The sequence below is a fragment of the Pogona vitticeps genome, chromosome 1 (assembly GCF_051106095.1).
Source record: "Pogona vitticeps strain Pit_001003342236 chromosome 1, PviZW2.1, whole genome shotgun sequence".
NCBI lineage: Eukaryota > Metazoa > Chordata > Lepidosauria > Squamata > Agamidae > Pogona > Pogona vitticeps.
The window spans coordinates 245,044,091-245,066,032 of record NC_135783.1 but is presented as its reverse complement, the minus strand read 5'-3'; the positions used below and the strand labels follow the sequence as shown (position 1 = coordinate 245,066,032).

At 41.8% G+C, this 21,942-nt stretch overlaps 1 protein-coding gene across 7 annotated transcripts in view; it reads left to right on the top strand.

The window, feature by feature from the left end:
- The first annotated feature begins 6,718 nt into the window (after positions 1-6,718).
- KDM2A (lysine demethylase 2A) overlaps positions 6,719-21,942 on the top strand; it is a 68,948-nt gene continuing 53,724 nt past the window's right edge. Inside the window, exons 1-3 of one of the 7 annotated variants that reach the window (XM_020805987.3) lie at positions 6,719-6,813; positions 7,744-7,771; positions 9,599-9,703. In XM_020805987.3, the coding sequence (XP_020661646.2) occupies positions 6,770-6,813; positions 7,744-7,771; positions 9,599-9,703 (177 nt within the window). In that variant the 5' untranslated portion in view covers positions 6,719-6,769. Of the gene's footprint in view, positions 6,899-6,921; positions 6,960-7,160; positions 7,640-7,743; positions 7,772-9,598; positions 9,704-21,942 lie in introns of those variants that run through there. The other 6 variants (XM_020805991.3, XM_072985400.2, XM_020805989.3 and 3 more) reach the window with 6 other exon arrangements.

The window sequence follows — 21,942 nt, the reverse complement described above, 5'->3', positions numbered from 1 at the left end:
TACAATTCCAGTGTGTGTGAAATAAACCTAATACAGGGAAGAGTGATAATCAAACCAAAATAAGTGTATTGTTTAAAACAAGTGGAATTGGCTGAGAGAAGCAGTAACCAGAGACCTGTTTCCATGACAACCACAGCTTCTACTGATCTTGAGGAGGTGTACATTCCTGAAGCCCCTGTAGTACATTGTTTTTACATTAGAAATGACAGTACCCTTCTCAGAAATGCTGGTGAAGAGATAGTTGTGGGAGGAAAGAAATACATCGCTATAAGGGACACAGGGTCTCAAATTTCCATAGTACATTCTGATCTGATAGCCCAGGATGACATAATTCCAGGCAGAACAATGACCCTAAAAGGGATTGGAAAAGAAACGGTGGAGTTAAAAGTGGCTGAGATTCAAATAGGCTATAGGAATTGGTTTGGAAAGTGGCAGGTAGCCATTTCAGACAAAATACCAGCAGCTTTTCTACTTGGTTGGGACTTAATAGAGCATGTCAAGAGTGCTTTAGTGCTTACACGCTCAAAGGGGGGGCAAGCCTCACCCTCTGCAGCTGAGATTGATACAGTATCAGAGAGAAGCCTGGAGAGAGAGGTTTCCTTGGATACCCAGCTTAATACTGGTGCTGAAGCTGATTTCATACAACTGAAGAATCCCCATAAAAATAATTTTGTCCAGGAGCAGAAGGAAGACTTTAGCTTGGGGGGTTGCTTTGAAGCAGCCAGAACGTCCACTGAACTGTCTCCTGAATGCCCTGAGAGATTTTGCAGGCATAAAGACCTTTTATATAGGGAAATGTTAGCCACCCCATACAGAGGAAAGGGGGAACCCTGAAAGCAATTAGTGGTCCCTAGTAAATACAGGGAGAACATCATAAATCAAGCTCACAGTAGTTTGTTTGAGGCTCACATGGGGATCATTCGAACCAAAAGAAGGGTTGCCCAGAACTTCTTTTGGCCAGGTATGGGTAACCAGATTACTTATTTTTGCAAAACTTGTGATGACTGTCAGAGACGAGGGACTAAAGCCAAAGGGAGCACGAGGGGTAAACGCTACAGGGAGCTTCCAAATTTCTTGTGAGATCTGCATTTTTTGAAAAAGAAGGTGGCAGCACAACCAACCAATTACACTTGGTGTAGTTGGATGGAGCACAGAATTCCCTCAGGGATACAGACAAGCTAAAAGAGTGATCTATTTAGTTTAAAGGTTGCATTTGAAAACTTTGCCTGATTTTCCATTTAGAATTTTTACTCTAAATGTATCATCGCAAACAGACTTCTAAGGAAAGACAAAAGGACTGCTCTTCCCAGTCGAGCACATGTTTAAGAACGCAGCTCTCAGTGTCCTCCTCCCCAGTCAATGTCTGAACAGGGTTAGAAGGGTGTACTGGTGTTTGGGTTACCAGGTCCAGGTTGCTGGCTTAAATCTCATGGAACAGACACTCTTTCCTGGGTCTCCAAGCAGGAAGACTAAGCTCAGAATGAGCCAGTCTGCAAGAAGACAAAGCTCTTATTTTATAATAAGTAGTGATTTTAACACTTGAGCATCCATCACTTCCCTCTGGTACCATTGCTCACTGGTTCAATGCAAAAGCATATATATGTGTGTATTACAGGAAACCCACATTGTCTCACACCTCAGTGATCTTGACTCCACCCAGCTGGATGAAACTTCTTTGAATATATGGTACAGAAAAGTGAAAACTGTGAGACACCTCCCTAGCTGTCTATCCAAGAGGCTCCAAAACATGATACCCCAGATAATACTGGACTTCAAATTATAGAAGCCCCAGTCATCAGTAAGTCCAATGGCCTAGGGCTGTTAAACCTGATATTCAATGACATTTGGGGACCCCCATTTGGAAATTATCCATCTGCCTAAAACAAACTAAATGCAATTTTAGTGATGAAGCACTTTGTTGATAGTTGAGCCATATCTCTAACTGGACAGATCACACAGTGTTTCTCTGGCTATAAACATAGCCATAAATTCCCTCCAACTGAAAGAAGACATTAGTAGGAATTGTAGCAGTACTACATAAATCCAGATGAGTAACCTGTATTTTTAACAAAAATACAAATGTTAGGACAGAATATGGAGAATGATTTCCTATAGGCAAAGGTGTCAGACAATAGTACATTTTATCCCCTTATCTGTTCAATCCAAATGCAGAACATATCATACAGAAAGTGAGACTAGATGAAGGTGGAATGAAAATTGACAGAAGATACTGGTGAAGAATTTATTAACTCTTTTTAAAGTTAGCAGAGTATCAGGTACAAACAAGAAAGCATGGGAGAACAGCTTAAGTCTCAATAGGCCACCCCTTCTCACACTGACTAGCACTTTACATGTCAAGAATCACCCTGGAAGCATTTTGAGCAAAGGGGGGGGTATCTTTACTTACAGTTGTTCTCTATAGTTACAGTCAGTAGAAAAATGGGAAACATTAAGTCTCCACAAGTAGGAGAGATCCCGCCATGCTTCCTGCATTCTCAGATATCAGGAGAGAGAGAGAGAGACTAATAAGCAAAGGAAGTGAAACAAACAAAAAGAAGGGAGCAGGGCAAGTTAAAGACAGGGGTGGGAAGAACTTTAGCAATAGCTTAGTAGGAAAGGAAAGGAAAATCCCTTTAGTTCCTAAAAGCCCTCCCCCTCCCACTGATAAACCAGTGTTAGAAAGCATGCAAGATTGTTTGCTATCTCAACAGAAACAATACTTTAAGATATGCAGATAACGCCATCTTACTAGTAGAAAGCAGACTTGAAATAACTTTTAACAAAAATTAAAGAAAGTATCAAAGTGAGACTGCAGTTGAAGATCAAGAAGACTAAAATGATGTATACAGAAGAATTACAGAACTTTGATGTTGACAATAAAGAAATTGAAACTATTAAAGATTTTGTATAACTTGGTTCAATCATCAATCCTAATGGATGGCAGCAAATAAATCATCAGGAGAATGAGACTTGAAGGGCAGCAATGAAGGAATTAGGAAACATCATCAAGTGTAAGGATGTCTCTGGAGACCAAGATCAACCACACAGTTTCTGATTACCATCCACACACTTTCTGATTACCATCCGTAAAAGCTGGTCAGTAAAGAAAGCTGACAAGAAAAAAAAAGATTAATTTTAAATATGGTGCTGGAGGTGAGCTTTGCAGATACCCTGGATTGCCAGGAAGACAAAAAAAGTGGGCCCTACATCAAATCAAGCCTGGATTATCTATTGAGGCAAAAATATTGAAACTGAGGCTAACATATTTTGGGCACATCATTAAAAGAGCAAGATTCTTCAGAAAAGACAATAATGCTTGGAAGGGTTGAACTTGAAAGCAGCAGGAAAACAGGAAGACAAGGTCCATTGACTCCCAAAAAGACCCACAGGCTTTAAGGACGGCTGTTGAAGACTGAAAATTTTCTAGATCTGTCAATCATAAGGTCACCATGAGTGACTTGACAATTGACTTGACAACATGTAACAACAATAGTCTTATCATTAAGAGATTAACATTAAGTCTTGAAGACTAATGGCTGTGGTTTGTATTAATGAGTCAGTCATACTAGGTGATCATTTTTTTCTTACTACCGACAAGTTTTTCTAACATTATTGTCTTTTCCAGTGAATCCTGTCTTCTTGTGATACACTTAAAGTAAGATAGACTCCATTTAGTCAATTCAGATTCTAGTCTATTGGTCAAAACACAATGCCAGGCTTCATTGTGACCAGAAGTGAGCCCTAAAGTTCCCCAACCTAATGTCACATTTAGGGATCTGGACACAAATACCATGGTGTTTAGCATAGCTCTTCAGCTTCCCAGCTAGGAGACTCCTGCAGAGTGCAGGCAGCATACAAGTCAAATGAATGAATGAATGAATGAATGAATGAATGAATGAATCCCTTGCCATACAATCTATTTTACCACCTGCACAGCTGGTTTTAAGAATAAGAATGCTCAGACTTTACTGGGCTATTTTACAGTTTCTCCCTTAGGACTTTGTAGGCTTCTGCAAATGTTGTTGTTTCACCACAGACTAATAGTTCCCCATTATGCATCCCTCTTACTGTACCGTATTTTGGTTACACAGGTGTCAACATTTGGAGACTGAGTTCACAATTAATATATGTCAGCATTATATCTGAACATGTGCAGAGTGCCCCTTTTTATGTTGCTCAGGAACCACTGCTGGCCCAACCCAAATGTAAAGCAAAACAGGACAGTGTACAAGTCAGATAGGATTAGGAGGCGGGTGGTTTAAAGCCTCAGCATCGCTTGTATCACTTTCTTTTTGGAATTGAGCTCTGTAAATATGCTGAAGCAACAGTAAAAAGCAGTTGGGTGTTTCCCCCCCTTTCAGGTATATGTCATTGTGGGGGGGCAGGAAGAAACTACAAAGATGGAGCAGATCTTTATATAGCCGGACAAATGAATGGCTCAGTGCTCCTGGACAAAAGGATGTTTCCACTGATTCACAGAAATTAGTTTTGTTCTGCCCATATCTGTGATCTGAGATGCTAAAGCCAAGCATTGGCAAGGAGAAATGCAATATGAGAACAAACAAGTTCTCAGAACAAGCAAGTTGTTGTAAGCTAATTTGTGGTTGCATTTCCCTTCCCCTATTTCAAATTAAGCAAGTATCTCCACCTAATTTCAGACTTCACTGAAACTAAAGCAGAAAAGAGATACAGGCTGGGAGGCAGGAATGGTATCTATACTGACTAACCTGGCTATTGTTTTACAAAGCAATGTAAAGAAAGGGAAATTAAACAGATTGTGTTATGGTGATGAGACTCTACTGCTACTAGTACAACCAACCTATGGGTTTTAATTAAATATCTGAAGAAGGGAAGGGACATGTGATTTGTTTGATTTTCTGTGAGTTGCATGAAGATGTGTAAGACTGAAACATATCTGCCTCACATTACCCATTAGGATAATTTAAAAGGTATTTAAAATAATTTGCAAAATTGAACAACCATCCTTTCTTTTTTGAAGAGTTCAGCTTCAATAGGCTTGATTTGAAGTCCACTAATACTGAGTTGTATTTTACTCACTGGGTACCTGAACTTCCTAAAAACTGTGTGGCTGTAAACTGAATATATCCTAATTAAAAAACACACTGCTTGGTTTTTCAGCAGAAAAGCAGTTCGAAGTACAGTAATAGTTAGGATGGTAGTGTTAAGTCTACATGACCGCATCGTGTATCCTGTCATTCACTATAAACCCGGCAAACCGCGAAATAGTTCCACAACATTTCCAAGTAAAATTCATTCATTACAGCGAAATATAAAATCACCACGTGGTATAATGGGAATCGAATACAGTATTAATATGTCAGTTTTGTTTGAGCAGGCTGTAAATTGCGTGCGTCTAAAAGGATTTAAAGAAAACTCGCATCCGGTTCTATGCAGGTTTATTTGACAGTAAATTCCACTGGGACTCAGTGCAGATAGAACAGATAATTGTCATGTTTATTGTTACACTAAAGTCTATTGTCGTAAAAAACTAATGCATTTTACTCAAACCCCAGACACAAACTCGTCTTTTCACTACTTCGTGAAGTTAATTGTATCAAACGGAACGAAGCACCCGATTAAATCAAACTGAAGAGCCCTGCCCCTGGGTTTTGTCAACCAAAAAAATTCCAAAAAGATTAGTTTAAGATCACGCCTTTTGAGAAACTTACTTAAACATTAACCCATACTAATGCAATTAGAAACTGCTAACAGATACCAATCATTCTCTAATTAGTTTTGTTGAGTACGTGTCAATCCGTACGGCCCTTTGGTTTTATTTCAGGATCATTCCGAGAGGTTTCTGAAAAATGCGAGTTCCCCCTCTCTGCCCGTTTTATTAATGGGGGAATCAAAGGTGAGATATTGTTAGTACAGACGATGTTAGATGTAAAAAGTGTTTCTATCACTCAGCATGCCATGTCCAAATATTTAAAACCTCACTCTCCGTAATCTCAGTCTATGCTGTCGGGAGGCAGGTCCCTAGACCCCAGAATCGTATCGCTCCCTCATTTCGCTGCCCAAAATTGGGCACAAACCCTAATATCGATCTTTGGGGGTGGGGGTGGGGAAAGATATGTCGTTTTTAAGGGGGGAAGCTAAAATAAAACAAATAAGACCCTGTTTTTTTTTATCCGTGTCGATTTGCTACCTCCTCAGCTCAGATAAACAAAGCCTTACCAAAGCCCCCAGACCTTAACTGCTTCCCCTCATACTAGGAGGAGAAATACAGGCAAGATTAGATCGGAAAAGTGATCTGGACAGGAAACGGTCAGAACACTGCATGTTGCTACATGGGCCTGAAGTGGGACCAAAATCCTGTACAGTATTTCCCTCCATTCCAGGCTGCACAAAGGTAAACCCTTTGTAGGTGAAACAGGAAGGAATCTACCTGGCGATCTAAACTCTTAAAAATAAGATCTCTTTTAAACTTCTTAGTCCAGATTAATTCCACTGAGATCAATAGCTTTAATCCAATCTAAACGCATGAACTGCTGTCGCTGCCCGCAGTTTTTAGAGCAAGCAGACGGGCGACCACTGCGCAGGCGTCAGAAACTGTAATATTCCCATAGGCAAAGGAACAGAAAACTACAGTTTTACGTAAGGGTCCGGTCAAACCAGAAGGGTGACAAAAATAATAATACTGCGCATGCCCGTCTATGTATCATCTCTAGGCCAAAAAGTAGCTTCGAGTCCTGCGCATGCGTAGCTAAGGCGGGTTCGTCTCGGGTGGGGAAAAGTACGCCTGCGCATGGGAGGGCCTTGGCTGTCGGGAGGGGGACCCGCAAAAGAAGGGTACGCCGCGCAGGCGCAGTATGGCGGCCGAGTATGTGTGTATGTGAGAGTCTGACGGGTTCAAAATGGCGGCGGCTGCTTCTATGTGAGGGGAAGAGGCTGGGGGTGGCAAGGAGGGGACGAATGCTAGCGGCGGGCGGGAGCCGGTGGGTTGAGGGGTCGGGTAGAACGGTCGTGGGTCGCTTGTTTAGGTCCCAAGAGCCAGCGCAACGGTGCCTCTTGGCCCAGTGGAGAGAGAGGCTCTGGTTGTGTCCCGGGGACTGTGAGGGCTGGAGGCTTTAGGGCTTATCTTGGCGTGCGAGTTTAGGATGAGATGGGGACCCTCGTATGGGGCCGGCTTTCGTGAGCTCGAGCGGAAGGGGAACGGGGTTGGGCTTGCTGAAGGCGTTTGAGGTAAACCAAGTGTACTAAGGTTTGAGTCTGAGGGGTGTGTGTCCATACTAGAAAAGCAAGTTGTGGGACTCCGAGGGTTGGAAGTATACGTAAGACTGGTTTAGAAATGAGTGGATTCTAGAGGCTGATGAGCCAGAACAGTAACCAGGAGTTTATTTATTTAATACAGTAATTGGATGGACGTGGAGGGGACTTTATGTGCGGGGGGGGGGGCAAGAGTTGGAGAGAGTTGCTTTTCTCTGTCAGGAGTTAGTGTCCCTGGTTTATCTTACCGGAGGTTAGGTGAAGAGAATCTAGCTCTTAGGGCGCCCTTCCCCGCCCCTGAGTCTGGCCTTGCTGGGAGGAACTGAAGTATTGCAGGCTTTTTCCAGGACTCACCTGATGCCACCCCTTTTCCCCCTACATCACGATTGGGGTGCCCCTCCTATTTGAGGTGCTTATTACCCTTTGTAGATGCTAACTTTCTCCAGCCTTCGGTGTCAAAGACAAATCATCTTGGGAATTAACTAATATTCTGACCTTTTTTTCCTGCCCTAGAAAGGGGCAAAGAAAAACCAGAGACCTGGTAAGCTTTGACTTTATTTGTATTCTGTAGCTTTACAAATAGCATTTTATGTTGTTGTTTATTTTTTCAAGGAAAGTGTAATTGCCTCATTGCATTAATGTCATTGCAAACTTGGTGTGTTATTATGAACTTGAAATGGAGACAAAGCTTCTGCTGGTCCGAATTTGCACCTCCCTTTAGGTTGGGTGGTGTTGGGGTGGTATATGGAACACCAAATTGCTTCTTTTTCTTGATCATGGTATCTCCCCTGCCAGGTAAATATTATTTGTTGAACACTAACAAGATTTATATAGGTTGCTATTGGGCTGATAGTTATTTTGAGATAGATTTCTGACCCATTTTTGCAGCATTGGTACTACTTGAAACAGTAATGAAATCTCAATGTGCTAACATTAGCTTATTGTTTTTATATCTTGACAATTGAAGTTGGAATACCCTTAAGGTCACCCTTGCCACCTACTGAGAAATAGTAGCTGCTGGCTACCACCACAGCTTACCCACTGTTAAAATTGACTGAGTCTCCCTGTCTGTCTTCTTTGTGACTGATAATGCCAAGAATTTGTAATATTAGTCCTTGCACCCCTTTTGCGCCCCTTTTTCTCCTTTCTGCAAGATCAGTTGTTTCATTCCTGATGCATAGCCTTAACTGTATAATGAAGTGATTATGGCACATAGTTCTGACTGTGATATAATGCAGTAGTAGTGTGAATGAACTCAAACCTATAACAGGATAACTTGCAACCATATATTAGCTATGTTTTTCTGTCGAAAGTTCTGCTGTAGTTGGGGTCTTATGTATCTATGATGACTTGAGTGAACCTAAGCAAGAAGGTATTCTGTAGAGGTGTTTTTTTTAGATATCCTCAAAAGTATATAAACTACCAACGAAACACAGTTTGTTTTGGAAAAGTGCATGAAAATGTTGAGGGGGTACTATGTAGTAGGACACTGGCCTGACAAAATGTGACATCTAAGCCTTTGTTTTTATATGCTTCCTAGGAAAATTCCTATTGGCATTTTACTGGCTCAGTCAAACCTGTTTGTTTTTTAACTTCTTATCTTGTTTGAAGACATACAGTACATAGAATACATAGAATGTTCTGTATCACTGCCTAATGTATATAAATATGTCCCATGTAGGCAACTTTGTCTGGTTGAGGAACTAGTTTCACACTCCCTGGACTTTCCAGAGGCTACACAGATTGCTGAAAAAATTAATATGGACATGGATGGGTGTATTCTTTCAGTTTTGAAAATGGAGTATTTTGAGGTGTTAAATTGTGCAAGGGTTTTTTGTGACCATTGTAAAAGTTGAAGCCACTTCTCAAGTTTGCAAGGAGCTTTAACATAATTTTAAAGCTTTTTTAACTGAACACAGAGAGAGTTAGGACAGGGATGGGAGCTACTCAGATAGCTTGCAGGGGAGGGCACATGCAAGGCTGGGACAGCACTGTACCTAACCCAGCGTACATTGATATTTCCTAAACTTCAGACGTATTGCTTGATATTCAATTATACATAACCTGGGCATGATTCTGTAACGGAATGGGCAAACCAACATTTGTTTTGTACATTTTTGTAAGTGAACATAACCTAACTGAACTCTTTCTAGTCAATTAATAGCTATGGTACTGGCTCCAGATCAGTGGTAATGAATGAGTCTGTTTTTTTAAAAAATAAATTTATTTCATTAATTCATTGGATTTGTTGATTTTCCATTGTTGGTTCTTGGCTTTTATAGCACTTTTGATAGAAACAAGGAAATCAAAGATACATAGAGTGTAAATTTTTATAATGTGTTTTGGTTCCTTGTTCTTGCATCTTAAGGAGGAAGAGGAGGAAGATAGCAGTTCTGATATCACTTTTTCACTCTCATCAGAAGATTCTGAGATGGAGCCTGAAGAAGAACGAATTCGTTATAGCAAAAGACTGGTTAGTATGAACTTCCATTTCACTTGTATGCACTCGGGTGTACAGCATGCACTTTTCTGAACTTGTGAGGACTTTAGATCCACCCTAATCAATATAAAATAAAGTTTCACAGTTGTATTTAACAAGCTCGTTTTCACATATTTACTTTATAGCCAGTGGGACTAGTTAGATCCCCTTACTAAATAAAGAGGTGGATAGCCTGTGGTCCTCCAAATATTGTTGGGCTGCAAGTTGCCCCCCTGTTCTAGTATAATTAATACTTTGCTTATTATTGCTGGGGAGAGGGCATGGACCAGACTGTAGGAATTATATAAAAACTAGGTGTAGAAATAATAGTAGTTATTATGTAGGGTTGGGGTGGAGACAAAGAGTGTGAACAGAACAATTTATAGTATTGGATTTATCACTGAATGGAAATGCAGATTGTGGTATTCACAGTGATTTAATTGACTGCACAAGGTGAGTGTGTAACTTTGAAACTAAATATCTGCAATGTGTTTTGCATGGCATCCTTTAAAGATTCTTTACTGAGTAGTGTAGTGTACAGCAGCTCATTTCCTATCAGGAGTAAATTGTAGAGGACACACTACACCTAGTGCTCCAGTATTTGTCCAGACTGCCCTTTATATTTCGTGCTTAACATAGTTGCTTTGATATGTGAAATCCTGAAAACAATGTTTTTTCCTTACTTTTCATTGTTCTTTAAATCAGTTTAAAATATCTCTTGACTATAGGAGTCAATTGGAAAAGTTAAATAAGAAGGTAAACAAAACAAAACTTTGAGGCTACATAGAGCTGTAAAAATATCCTTTCCCTGGGAATTCACAAAGTCTGACTACAAATCATTTTCTGATTTATTGGATAACATTTTAGCTATATTCAAGACAGTAGGGATGACTTAATTTTGCAGTAGCCTTTTGGCACAGATATTTTATTTAGGATGGATTGAAATGTTAATTCCTTGTTCTGCAGTCCTAAGATGGGACTTAGAAATCAAATTATCTGACTACTAGTCTGTCATAGAACATTTTAGTAAGGAAGTGTATGTTCAATAGTCTAGTTAGTCATGGTTGTCAGTAGCAAGGTAGATTGGTGATATTTTGCTCCTTAAGTGAAGTTGAGAAATGAGGTTGGAAATGGTTGTGTTTGGAGGAGTGTAAAATGAGCAGAGCTTTCACAGAAAGAAAATTAAAAGGTGATAGAAGAAATGGTTTTGTTGTTTAGTCGTTAAGTTGTGTCTGACTTTGTGACCCCATGGACCAGAGCATGCCAGGGCCTCCTGTCTTTCACTGCTTCCTGGAGTTTGGTCAAATTCATGTTGGTAGCTTTGATGACACTGTCCAATCATCTTGTCCTCTGTAGTTCCTTTCTCCTCTTGCTTTCACATTTTCCCAACATCAGGGTCTTTTCCAGGGAGTCTTCTCTTCCCAGGAAATGGCCGAAGTATTGGAGCCTCAGCTTCAGGACCTGTCCTTCCAGTGAGCACTCAGAGTTGATTTCCTTCAGAATGGATAGGTTTGATCTCCTTGCAGTCCAGGGGACTCTCAAGAGTCTCCTCCAACACCACAATTCAAAAGCATCAATTCTTTGGTGGTCAGCCTTCTTTACAGTCCAGCTCTCACTTCCATACATCGCTGCTGGAAAAGCCATAGCTTTGACTATGTGGACCTTTTTCGGCAAGGTGATGTCTCTGCTTTTTAAGATGCTATAGAGGTTTGTCATCGCTTTCTTCCCAAGAAGCAGGAATCTTTTAATTTTGTGGCTGCTGTCACCATCTGCAGTGATCATGGAGCCTGGGAAAGTAAAACCTGTCACTATCTCCATATCTTCCCTTCTATTTGCCACGAGGTGAAAGGACCAATGACCATGATCTTAGTTTTTTTGATGTTGAGCTTCAGACCATTTTTTGTGCTCTCCTCTTTCACCCTTATTACAAGGTTCTTTAATTCGTCCTCACTTTCTGCCATCAGAGTGGTATCATCTGCGTATCTGAGGTTGTTGAGATTTCTTCCAGCAATCTTGATTCTGGCTTGGGATTCATCCAGTCCAGCCGTTCACATGATGTATTCTGCATATAAGTTAAATAAGCAGGGAGACAATATACAGCCTTGTCGTATTCCTTTCCCAATTGTGAACCAATCAGTTGTTCCATACCCAGTTCTAACTGTTGCTTCCTGTCCCACATATAGATTTCTCAGGAGATGGATTAGCTGGGCAGGCACTTACATTTATTTAAGAACTTGCCATAGTTTGACACAGTCAAAGGCTTTTGCGTAATCAGTGAAGCAGGAGTAGATGTTTTTCTGGAACTCTCTGGCTTTCTCCATAATCCAGCACATGTTAGCAATTTGGTCTCTAGTTCCTCTGCCCCTTCGAAATCCAGCTTGTTCTCAGTCCACATACTGCTGAAGCCTACCTTGTAGGACTTTTGAGCATAACCTTGCTAGCATGGGAAATGAGTGCAATTGTACGGTATTTGGGGCATTCTTTGGCACTGCCCTTCTTTGGGATTGGGATGTAGACAAATTTTTTTTCCAATCCTCTGGCCACTGCTGAGTTTTCCAAACTTGCTGGCATATTGAGTGTAGCACCTTAACAGCATCATCTTTTAAGAATTTAAATAGTTCAACTGGTATGCCATCACCTGCACTGGCCTTATTATCCATGCATTCTAAGGCCCACTTGACTTCACTCTCCAGGATGTCTGGCTCAAGGTCAGCAACTACGCTATCTGGGTTGTCCGGGACATCCAGATCTTTCTGCTATCATTCCTCTGTATATTCTTGCCACTTCTTCTTGATGTCTTCTGCTAGGTCCCTACCATTTTTGTCATTTATCATGTCCATCTTTGCACAAAATGTTCCTTTAATATCTTCAATTTTCTTGAACAGATCTTGGGTTTTTCCCTTTTATTATTTTCCTCTATTTCTTTGCACTCTTCGTTTAAGAAGGCCCTCTTGTTTCTCCTTGCTATTCTTTGGAAGTCAGCCTTCAATTTTCTGTAAGTTTCCCTATCTTCCTTGCATTTTGTTTTTCTTCTCTACTCTGCTATTTGTAAGGCCTCATTGGACAGCCATTTTACTTTCTTGCATTTCCTTTTCTTTGGAATGGTTTTTGTTGCTGCCTCCTGTACAATGTTACGAGCCTCCATCCATAGTACTTCCTGCACTCTATCCACCAAATCTAGTTCCTTAAATCTGTTCTTCACTTCCACTGCATATTCATAAGGGATTTGGTTTAGATTATACCTGACTAGCCCAGTGGCTTTTCCTACTTTCTTCAGTTTAAGTTTGAATTTTGCTATAAGAAGCTGATGATCAGAGCCACAATCGGTTCCAGATCTTGTTTTTACTGACTGTATAGAGCTTCTCCATCTTTGTCTGAAGAGAACACAATCAGTGTGATTTCGGTATTTCCCATCTGGTGATGTCCATGTGTAGAGTCACCTCTTGTGTTGTTGGAAAAGAGTATTTGTGATAACCAGCTTGTTCTCTTGAGAAAACTCTATTAGCCTTTGCCCTGCTTCGCTTTGAACTCCAAAGCCAAACCTACCTGTTTTTCCTTTTATCTCTTGACTCCCTACTTTAGCATTCCAGTCCCCTATAATGAGAGGAACCTTTTTCTTTGGTATCAGTTCTAGAAGGTGTTATAATTCTTCATAGAATTGGTCAATTTCAGGCTCTTCAGCATTGGTGGTTGGTGCATAAACTTGGATGACTGTGATGTTGAAAGGTCTGCCTTGGATTCGTATTGAAATTGTTCTATCATGTTTGAGATTGTATCCCAGTACAGTTTTCCCCACTCTTTTTATTTTACTATGAGGGCTAGTCCATTTCTTCTACTGTATAGGATTCTTGCCCACAATAGTAGATATGATAATCATCTGAATGAATTCACCCATTCCCGTCCATTTTAGTTCATTCATGCCCAGGATGTCAATGTTTATTCTTGCCATCTCCTGTTTGACCACCTCCAGCTTCCCAAGGTTCATAGATCTTACATTCCAGGTTCCTGTGCAGTATTTTTCTTTGCAGCATTGGACTTCCACTTCCATAGTTAAGATAATGTAATTAGGCATAGTTGAGATAATGTACAAAACTGAGATTTTATTCACAGGTTTATTTTCAAGTAGAGGTTTTAAGTGCAGTGTGAATGTCTTTAGTTTATGTAGACTTAGAATTTCATTTACTAATAGTCACCTGCTTTCGAATGCTTAATAGAGAAAAGGTGGCCTAACATTTAAAAGAATGGTTTATCTGCTTCTCCAAAATAATAACACCAAAGAAAAAAGCTTCAAAAATCACAAAATTGGTTTGCGTGAAATGGTGGTTACTCTCTAATTTTCAGTCCCACTGGCCAGAGCTATGTTTCTTTCTCTCGTGCAACTTAACCCCTGCATATGTGCAGCTCACCACCCCACCTGCACGCAGGGTTCTGTTGTGACCAAAACCAAAGGAGTTAAATGCGATTGCTGCGCGGAGGAGAAAGAGAGGTGCATGGAGTGAGGTAGAGTTGCACGCACCTGCATGCATGCCTGGCTTAGAAGAAACCTTGGTGTTTAACCTTGGCACTGTTTGTGAAATCTTGAACCCACCACCCCCAGTGGTTTAATATTGTCATGGATATACTGACTTTGGATGCGGGTGCTCTAAATCATAAATATGTGCTATATCCAAAGCAGTCTCCAAGGTTCTTCAGCCAATTGGGTGCCCTCCCCTATTTTCTTCAATTTTAAAAATATAAAAAATAGGGTATGATTTATGATTGCCTTGCAGAAACCTGAGCACAGAATATATATGTAGGCTTTAAGCTGTTAATGGCTCTTAAAAGACTAAAATCCATTCTGTATCTCTGATGTGTGTTTTTTTTTAACTACTGGTGGTTACTGTTGTCCTGTTTCTAGAGCAGGTTTTCATAGCCTCAGGTTTCTAGATAGAGATGGGAGAGGAATACAAGTATCGCAACCACCTTTGGACCCTCCCTCCAGAACCATCTGAGTCCACTCACTGGACTTCACGTGAGGTTCGTATCCATTGTCAGTAAAATCACGCCAATTGTGAAAGTAGCCCAGCCATTGTTTCTGCACCTCCCTGTGGTACTGACCACTCAGCAGATGAGCAAGGAGGCTCATCCTCCTGCCTCCTCACTGGAGTGGTTAGCAGCACAGGAAGGCAGGGAAGCGCCAGCGGGGCTACTTCCACAATTGGCGGAATGTTACCAATAATGGTTGTGTTTGCTATGTGAAGCACAGTGAGTGGACCGGGATGGTTCTGGGGTGAGGAAATGTGGTGCTGCACTTTGTATTCATATCCCCAGGGATACAAATGCGAAGCTCCCATGTCTTAATTCTAAATGCTGTTAGATTTTAGTCTCTATTATCCCCATCCATCATGTTCAATGATTGAGGATTATGAGTGTCATAGTCTGAGCAATGTCTGGGGACCTAAAGTTGGGCAAAGCTACTTTGTAGTAGAATATGGGTGAATACTGAACACAGTCTGGATGCTTCATTAGGATGTTGTAATTTTATTCCTCTACTACTTCAATTTACTTTCATTCAGAATGGATAAAAATCAAAGATTTTTTTTAAACATCTGGTTATAGGGAACATATAACTCTGCTGTTACAGCAATTCCACTGGCTGCCTCTATTTCTGACCAGCACAATTCAAAGTGCTGGTTTTAATCTACAAAGCCCTAAACAGGTTTGGTTCAAGCTATCTAAAAGACCACACTGCTGTCTGTGATCCTGCCTGGACATTAAGATCATCAGGGGAGGCCTTATTTTCTGTCCCACCATCCTCACAGATGTACTTGGTGGGGACAACAAAAGTATTTAGTCTCCAGTAGTTTTGAACAAAATAGTTTACAAGAAAGTTGGAGGGCAAACACTGAATTTTTATCACTCTTAATGGAAAAATTAGGAAATTGTCTTGACTTATGAACGTAATCCGTTCTGGAAGATGGGCGTAACTTGAAATGGTCGTAAGTTGAAGCACCATTTCCCATTGAACTGCAATTAATCCGTTCCAGCCGGAGCTGGAGGGGGGGGGGGGAAGCAAGCAGAACATGCCAGACAGATCAGAAATGGGGGGAAAGCAAAGCAAACAGCAAGCGAAGCATGCAAGACAAATTGGAAATGGGGGAAAAAGCAAAGCAAAAAGCAAGCAATGCATGCAAGACAGATCAGAAATGGGGAAAAAGCAAAGCAAAAGGCAAGTGAAATATGTGAGACGTATCGGAAATGGGGGAAAAGTAAAGCACCAACAAACAAACCCCCCAAGGCCCATCAGAAGTGGGGGGGACTCCAAAAAGCAAGCCAACCCCCAAGACCCATTGGAAATGGGGGGAAAACTCCAAACACACACACAAAAAAACCAAACAGAACCCCCAAGAGCCATCGGAAATGGGAGGGGAAAACCAAAACCAAAATAACCCCCCAGGACCCATCACAGCACAGAAACATAACCCCCACAGCCCCAAACCACACTGCAAAACCTACCCAGAATAGTTTTTAAAAAGCAGAAAGCAGCACCTTACCAGGCAGTCCAAAGCAGCCTCCAATCACACACTCTCTAACTGCTGGGGTGAAAGAGCTACAAAGAAGCAGCCTCTTCACCTACCATAAATTAGCAATTTGAATTTCCCGCCTTTTTCCCCAGCCTTTTTCTGTTCGTAAGTTGAAGCTCCAGCCACAAGTTGAAGCAAAATTTTGCAGCCAGAGCTGGTCGTAACTCGAAATGGTCATAAGTCAGGGCGCTCGTAAGTCGAGGCACCACTGTATTTGATTTTGCTGTACTTAATGACTGGGTTTATTTGTCACAACAATATAGTACATGTTGAGCCACTGCAAAAGAACCTTTGGCCCATGCTTTGTTTCTCATGACATCCAAATGTGTCAGCAGTAAATGTTCTAGTTTTTCAGGACACAGACAAATGAAAGCACGCACCAACTGTTGCTGCTTTCAGGCTTCATGAGAAACAAACCAGGTATGTTTGATCATCAGCAACTCTCTCAATATGAATCCAGTAAGCAGGAAGGATTGAAAAGCAGGAGGTAATATGTTGGTTTGCCATAATAGGCCAGGATTCTCACACTGTCTAAATGTGATCAGTGTAGCAGAACAGTAGATGGCTACAATGAAATAACAGGCTGCTTGCTGTAGAATGTGACAACTCTGTAGCTCAAGATGAATGTAGCTCTTTAGTTATGGTTTAATTCTCTATTAAAACCACAAATGTGCTTTTTAAAAAGAATATTATATAAATTTGGAACAAGTATAAGAAAATATTTAGCCCAGTAATCTTTGTGCTAACACCTGTAGTGAATTTAGATACATTTCCACAAAATCTGAAAGAGTTTATTGACACTATTAAAGAAAAACATCAGATTAAAAGAATGGGCAGAAAAGATGTCAAGTACAGAGCAAATAAGGTTGGGGTTAGGAGGTGAGAGGATATCATGGTTTAATATGATTCAGTTGGATCAATGGACAAAAGATTGGGGAGGTGAAAGAAATGGTACATGTAAATGGGTCTTTCACCGGGCAGGCTGGAGAGCCATTTCCCTGCCCTGAATGGGGTTACACTCCCCCTAAGGGACAGGGTCCACAGCTTGGGGGTGCTCCTGGACCCTGGTCTAACACTGGAAGCCCAGGTGGACTTGGTGGCCAGAGGCACCTTCCTTCAGCTGCGGAAATTATACCAGCTACAGCCCTACCTGGACAAGCGGAGTCTCATGACAGTTACACATGCACCGGTAACATCTCGCATTGATTACTGCAATGTGGTCTACGTGGGGCTGCCTTTGAAGATGGTCCAGAATCGATCTGTGCAGCTGGTGAGGCCGCTAGGGAACATATCAAGCCGATTTTGTTTAAGTTACATTGGCTACCAGTTGCTGCCCTGGCCCAATTCAAAGTGCTTGTTTTGACATATAAATCCCTAAATGGCTTGGGCCCTGGATACCTGAAGGACCACCTCCTTCCAATGAACCTACCCGACAGTTAAGATCTAGTCAGGGGGCCCTTTTGAAAGAGCCATCCCTTAAGGAGATAAGAGACATGGCTTGTAGAGAAAGGGCCTTTTCGGCAGGTGCCCCCAGACTATGGAATGCCCTCCCAATTGAGAGTCATTTAGCGCCAACGCTGATGACATTTTGGTGCCAGGTCAAAACCTTCCTGTTCCAGAAGGCTTTTAATTGAAATAATATCAGCTGTGGGTCCGATGGCAATTTTTAGAGTATATCTTTTAATTGCATTTTAATTATTTTGTCTTTTTATTGTATTTTAAATGTTGTAAGCTGCCCAGAGACCTTTGGGTAGTGTGGGTGGCATATAAGTTAAATAAATAAATAAAGGTGACAGAATTTAAAGAAAAATAGATTAAAGGGAAAAAAGTAAAAAATGAAAGGGAAGATAGGCAAAATTTATAAAATACAAGTGGTGCCTCGCATAGCGATGTTAATCCATTCCGGATTAATCGTCGCTATGCGGAAACATCGCTAAACGGAACGGAAAAATCCATAGGAACGCATTAAACTTTGTTTAATGCGTTCCTATGGGGGATAAACTCACCGTTCAGCGATGTTCCTCCATAGGGGCGGCCATTTTCGGTGCCTCTAAAGCGAGGCAGCACAGCGGGTCGCCCATTTTGGAACCGCCGACCAGCTGACCAAAAATGGGGCCTTTGGCATTTTCCCCCAGCTGAGTGGTGGGAGCTTCAAAGCCCCACCGCTCAGCTGGGGGAAAATGTCGGCAGTCGGCGGTGGCTTTCGATGGACCCCAAAGCCACCACCGACATTTGCCTTCTGAGCTCTCAAAGGGCTTCCCCCCCACATTGGAGAAAGCCCTTTGAGAGCTTGGAAGGCTCTCAGCGGCGGCGGGGACAGGGTAGGGGGTGTCCAGATGGCTTCCAGGCGAAGCACTGGAAGCCATTCGGAACCCCCCTGCCCCTGCCGCCGCCGCTTGTAGCTGCCCCGCGCCCGGCCAGCGCGTCCGAGAGGCGGTGGAGAAGCCTTCCCCCGAGGCCTCTCGGACGCGCTGGCCGCGAAAATGCTGGCCAGCGCGTCCGAGCGGTGGCGGCGGAGCCTTCCCCCTCCTCCCGCCTCTGCCCGACCCACCCCTCACCCTCATCTCCGCCGTTGCTGGGTTTCGGAAGCCGCTTCCAAAGCCCAGTAGCGGTGGAGAAGGGGGTGAAGGGTTGGGAGGAGGGCGGCTGGGATCCACCCCCCGGCCGGCTTCCCCTTCCATGGTCGGTCTCTCAGGAGTCCGGCCATGGATGGGGTAACCGGCAGGGGGGCGGATCCAAGCCCCTACCGCCGCCGCTTGGATCCGGCCCCCGGCCGGTTCCCCTTCCATGGTCGGTGGTAGGGGCTTGGATCCGCCACCTGTCCGGTTACCCCATTCATGGCCGGACTCCTGAGAGTCCGACCATGGAAGGGGCACCGGCCGGGGGGGTGGATCCTAGCGCATCCAGACCCCTGCCGCCGCTTGGATCCGCGTCACGGCCAGCTACCCCATCCATGGTCGGACTCCTGAGAGTCCGACCATGGCGGGGGTAGCTGGCCACGGGGCGGATTCAAGCGGCGGTGGCAGGGGTCCGGATGCCTTTCAGGCATCCAAAGGGGAATCCCGACGGTGGCCTTGGAACGACCCTTCGGAAAGCAATTTTTCCCCATAGGCAACATCACAAAGCGATGGCAAAAGTGATTGCTTTTTTGCCATCGCTATGCGAATTCATTGTTAACCGGGGCACTCATTATACGAGGCACCACTGTATTGATAGAGATAGAAAACCAACAACATAGCCTTAAATGTGTGGAAAGATGATTTAGGTAAAGAAATACTGAGGTGTAGAAGAATATATGGAATAAAAGAATGTTAAAAAGTATGTATGTGACGACAAAGGAAAATTGCTATAAATATGGAGATAGTATTTAACACTAGTAAAACTGAGTTGTATGGATTAAAAATATTTTGTATTATGTTGGAGCTGTAGCCAAGATATTCATACTTATTTTCATATGTGGTGGAAATGTGATTTCACTTTGAAATTTTGGAAAATTGTATTTGAGGAAATTACTGAAATACTATGTATTGAGAAGCATGCCCCAAACTTTCATTTTTGTCTGTTAATAGGGATGGGAAGAAATTTATTACACACTTAGTTATGGCAGCAAAGCAAATTATGCCCCCCAAAAGGAACATTAAATATAACTTCCAAATAAGTGAATGGTTTATAGAAGCATGGAACTTGCCTATTAATGGCAAGCTGACATATGCGACATATGGCTCGTGTGCCCACAGAGAGGGCTATGGATGCCAGCTGTGGTACATGTACCATAGATTCGCCATCGCTGGTCTAGACCCTGGTCACATGGAGAACTGGGTTTGCTTGGAAGTCACTTAACAGGTTACAGACATGAGTTGACAGAACCAAGATAAACCTAAGAAAATGGAACTTTTGTATCGATAGTTGTCTGTAAAAATGAAGAACAAACAGCTTAACATTTATGTCAGTGTACTCTGTATCCCTAAGCATGTACTATAAAAGATTGGATGTGCCTCAAAAGCTCTTAATTGTACTCATTTCCAGACAAAAATTACCTGGTATATTTGTTAATTGTACTGTGGTGCTTCTGACACAAAGAAAAGAGAATGGAAATGCAAGTTTTTTAAAGAGTATCTCCTAAGCAAAAGAGAGCTTAAAGTTGGACTTTTCATCATCTACAATCAGCATGGAAATAAGTTTCTTTGTTTACATGACCAATTATAGTGACTTTCAGGATGAGTAAGTTAAACTTTATTTCAAAATTGACACATTATGTAGATGACTTGTAGGGACCTTTATCCCTCAAATATTGTGGGCTTCATTTCCTAGAATTCTGGAGGAAGCCAGAAAAATACCGAAGGCCACCAGTTCTCCATCTGTACTACAGACTATGTTCACATTGTTAGTTACGCTGCTCAAAATGCTTTAGAATGCTCATGCTTTAGAAGGGAGCTTTGAGATTCTTTGTTTGAGCTTAGGTGATATCCAACCAACAGCTACCTGGTGTGTAGTTTGAAAACCACCCCTCCAATGAAATCTCCATTTTTTTCTAACTCACCTCTAAGAAGCAGACCTGCTCAAATATCTGCCGTGAATTTTTAGGTCACTCGTTTATAACTTTTCTGCACTGTCCACAACATATCAGTGCATGACCTGAAGAAGTGGATTTGATCCATGAATGCTTGCTGATTGTTTGATTTTTAGTGGTCTAATAAAGGTGATTCCCAGTGTGGTGTAGTAGAGTGACAACTAGGACTCTAGCAAAAACCAATGAACTAAACAACAAAGCCCACTCCCCAAGCCTCTTGGAATGCTGCCAAGCTAGTTCATGCAGTTTCTGAAGGGCTTTAAAGCTACTGACTATTTTAGTAAATGATTTGAAACCCCCATGTGAAATTAATACAAATCCTTTTAATGAAACCTGTTTTTTCTTCATATCCATGAAATCTGTTTTCAGAAACTGGTAGAAATAACTGAAATCCATGTGAAATAATGAAATATCTTCATAAAAGATGAAAAAATAAGAAATGTCTTCAGGAAATAGTTTCAAACAACTTCACTGATATGTGTTCTATATGAACTTATTAATTGTTGTTTAATTTATAATGGAAAAGGAAAAACGGTCACAATCTGGTATTTCAAACTGTAAGATCTAAGATTATGAACTGAGAAACTGAAATATGTTGCAGATTCAATTCTGAAATGTGTTTGCCTAATGTAAATAAAAATGTAATTAGAGTGGTGGATTGGACTCAGCAATACTACAAGCAAGAGGGATCGTGGAATTGTTGCGGATCACAAGTTGACTATGAGCCATCCTACAAAAAAGGCAAATGCCATTTTAGGCTGCATTAACAAAAGTATAGTTTCCAAATCCTGTGAAGTACTAGTTCTCCTCTATTCATCACTGGTTAGGCTTCACATTGAGTATTGTGTCCAGTTATGGACACCAAGAAGGGTGCTGACAAATTGGAACAAGTTCAGGGAACAAGGACAATCAGAGGGCGGGCAACCAGGCCCTATCAGGAATGACTGAAATAATTGGGCATAATTAGCCTTGAGAAAAGAAGACAGAGGGGTGATATGATAACACTTTTCCAATACTTGAAAGGCTGTCATACAAAGGAGGGGAAGGATCTGTTCTTGATCATCCCAGAGAGCAGGACATGTAACAATGTGCTCAAGTTA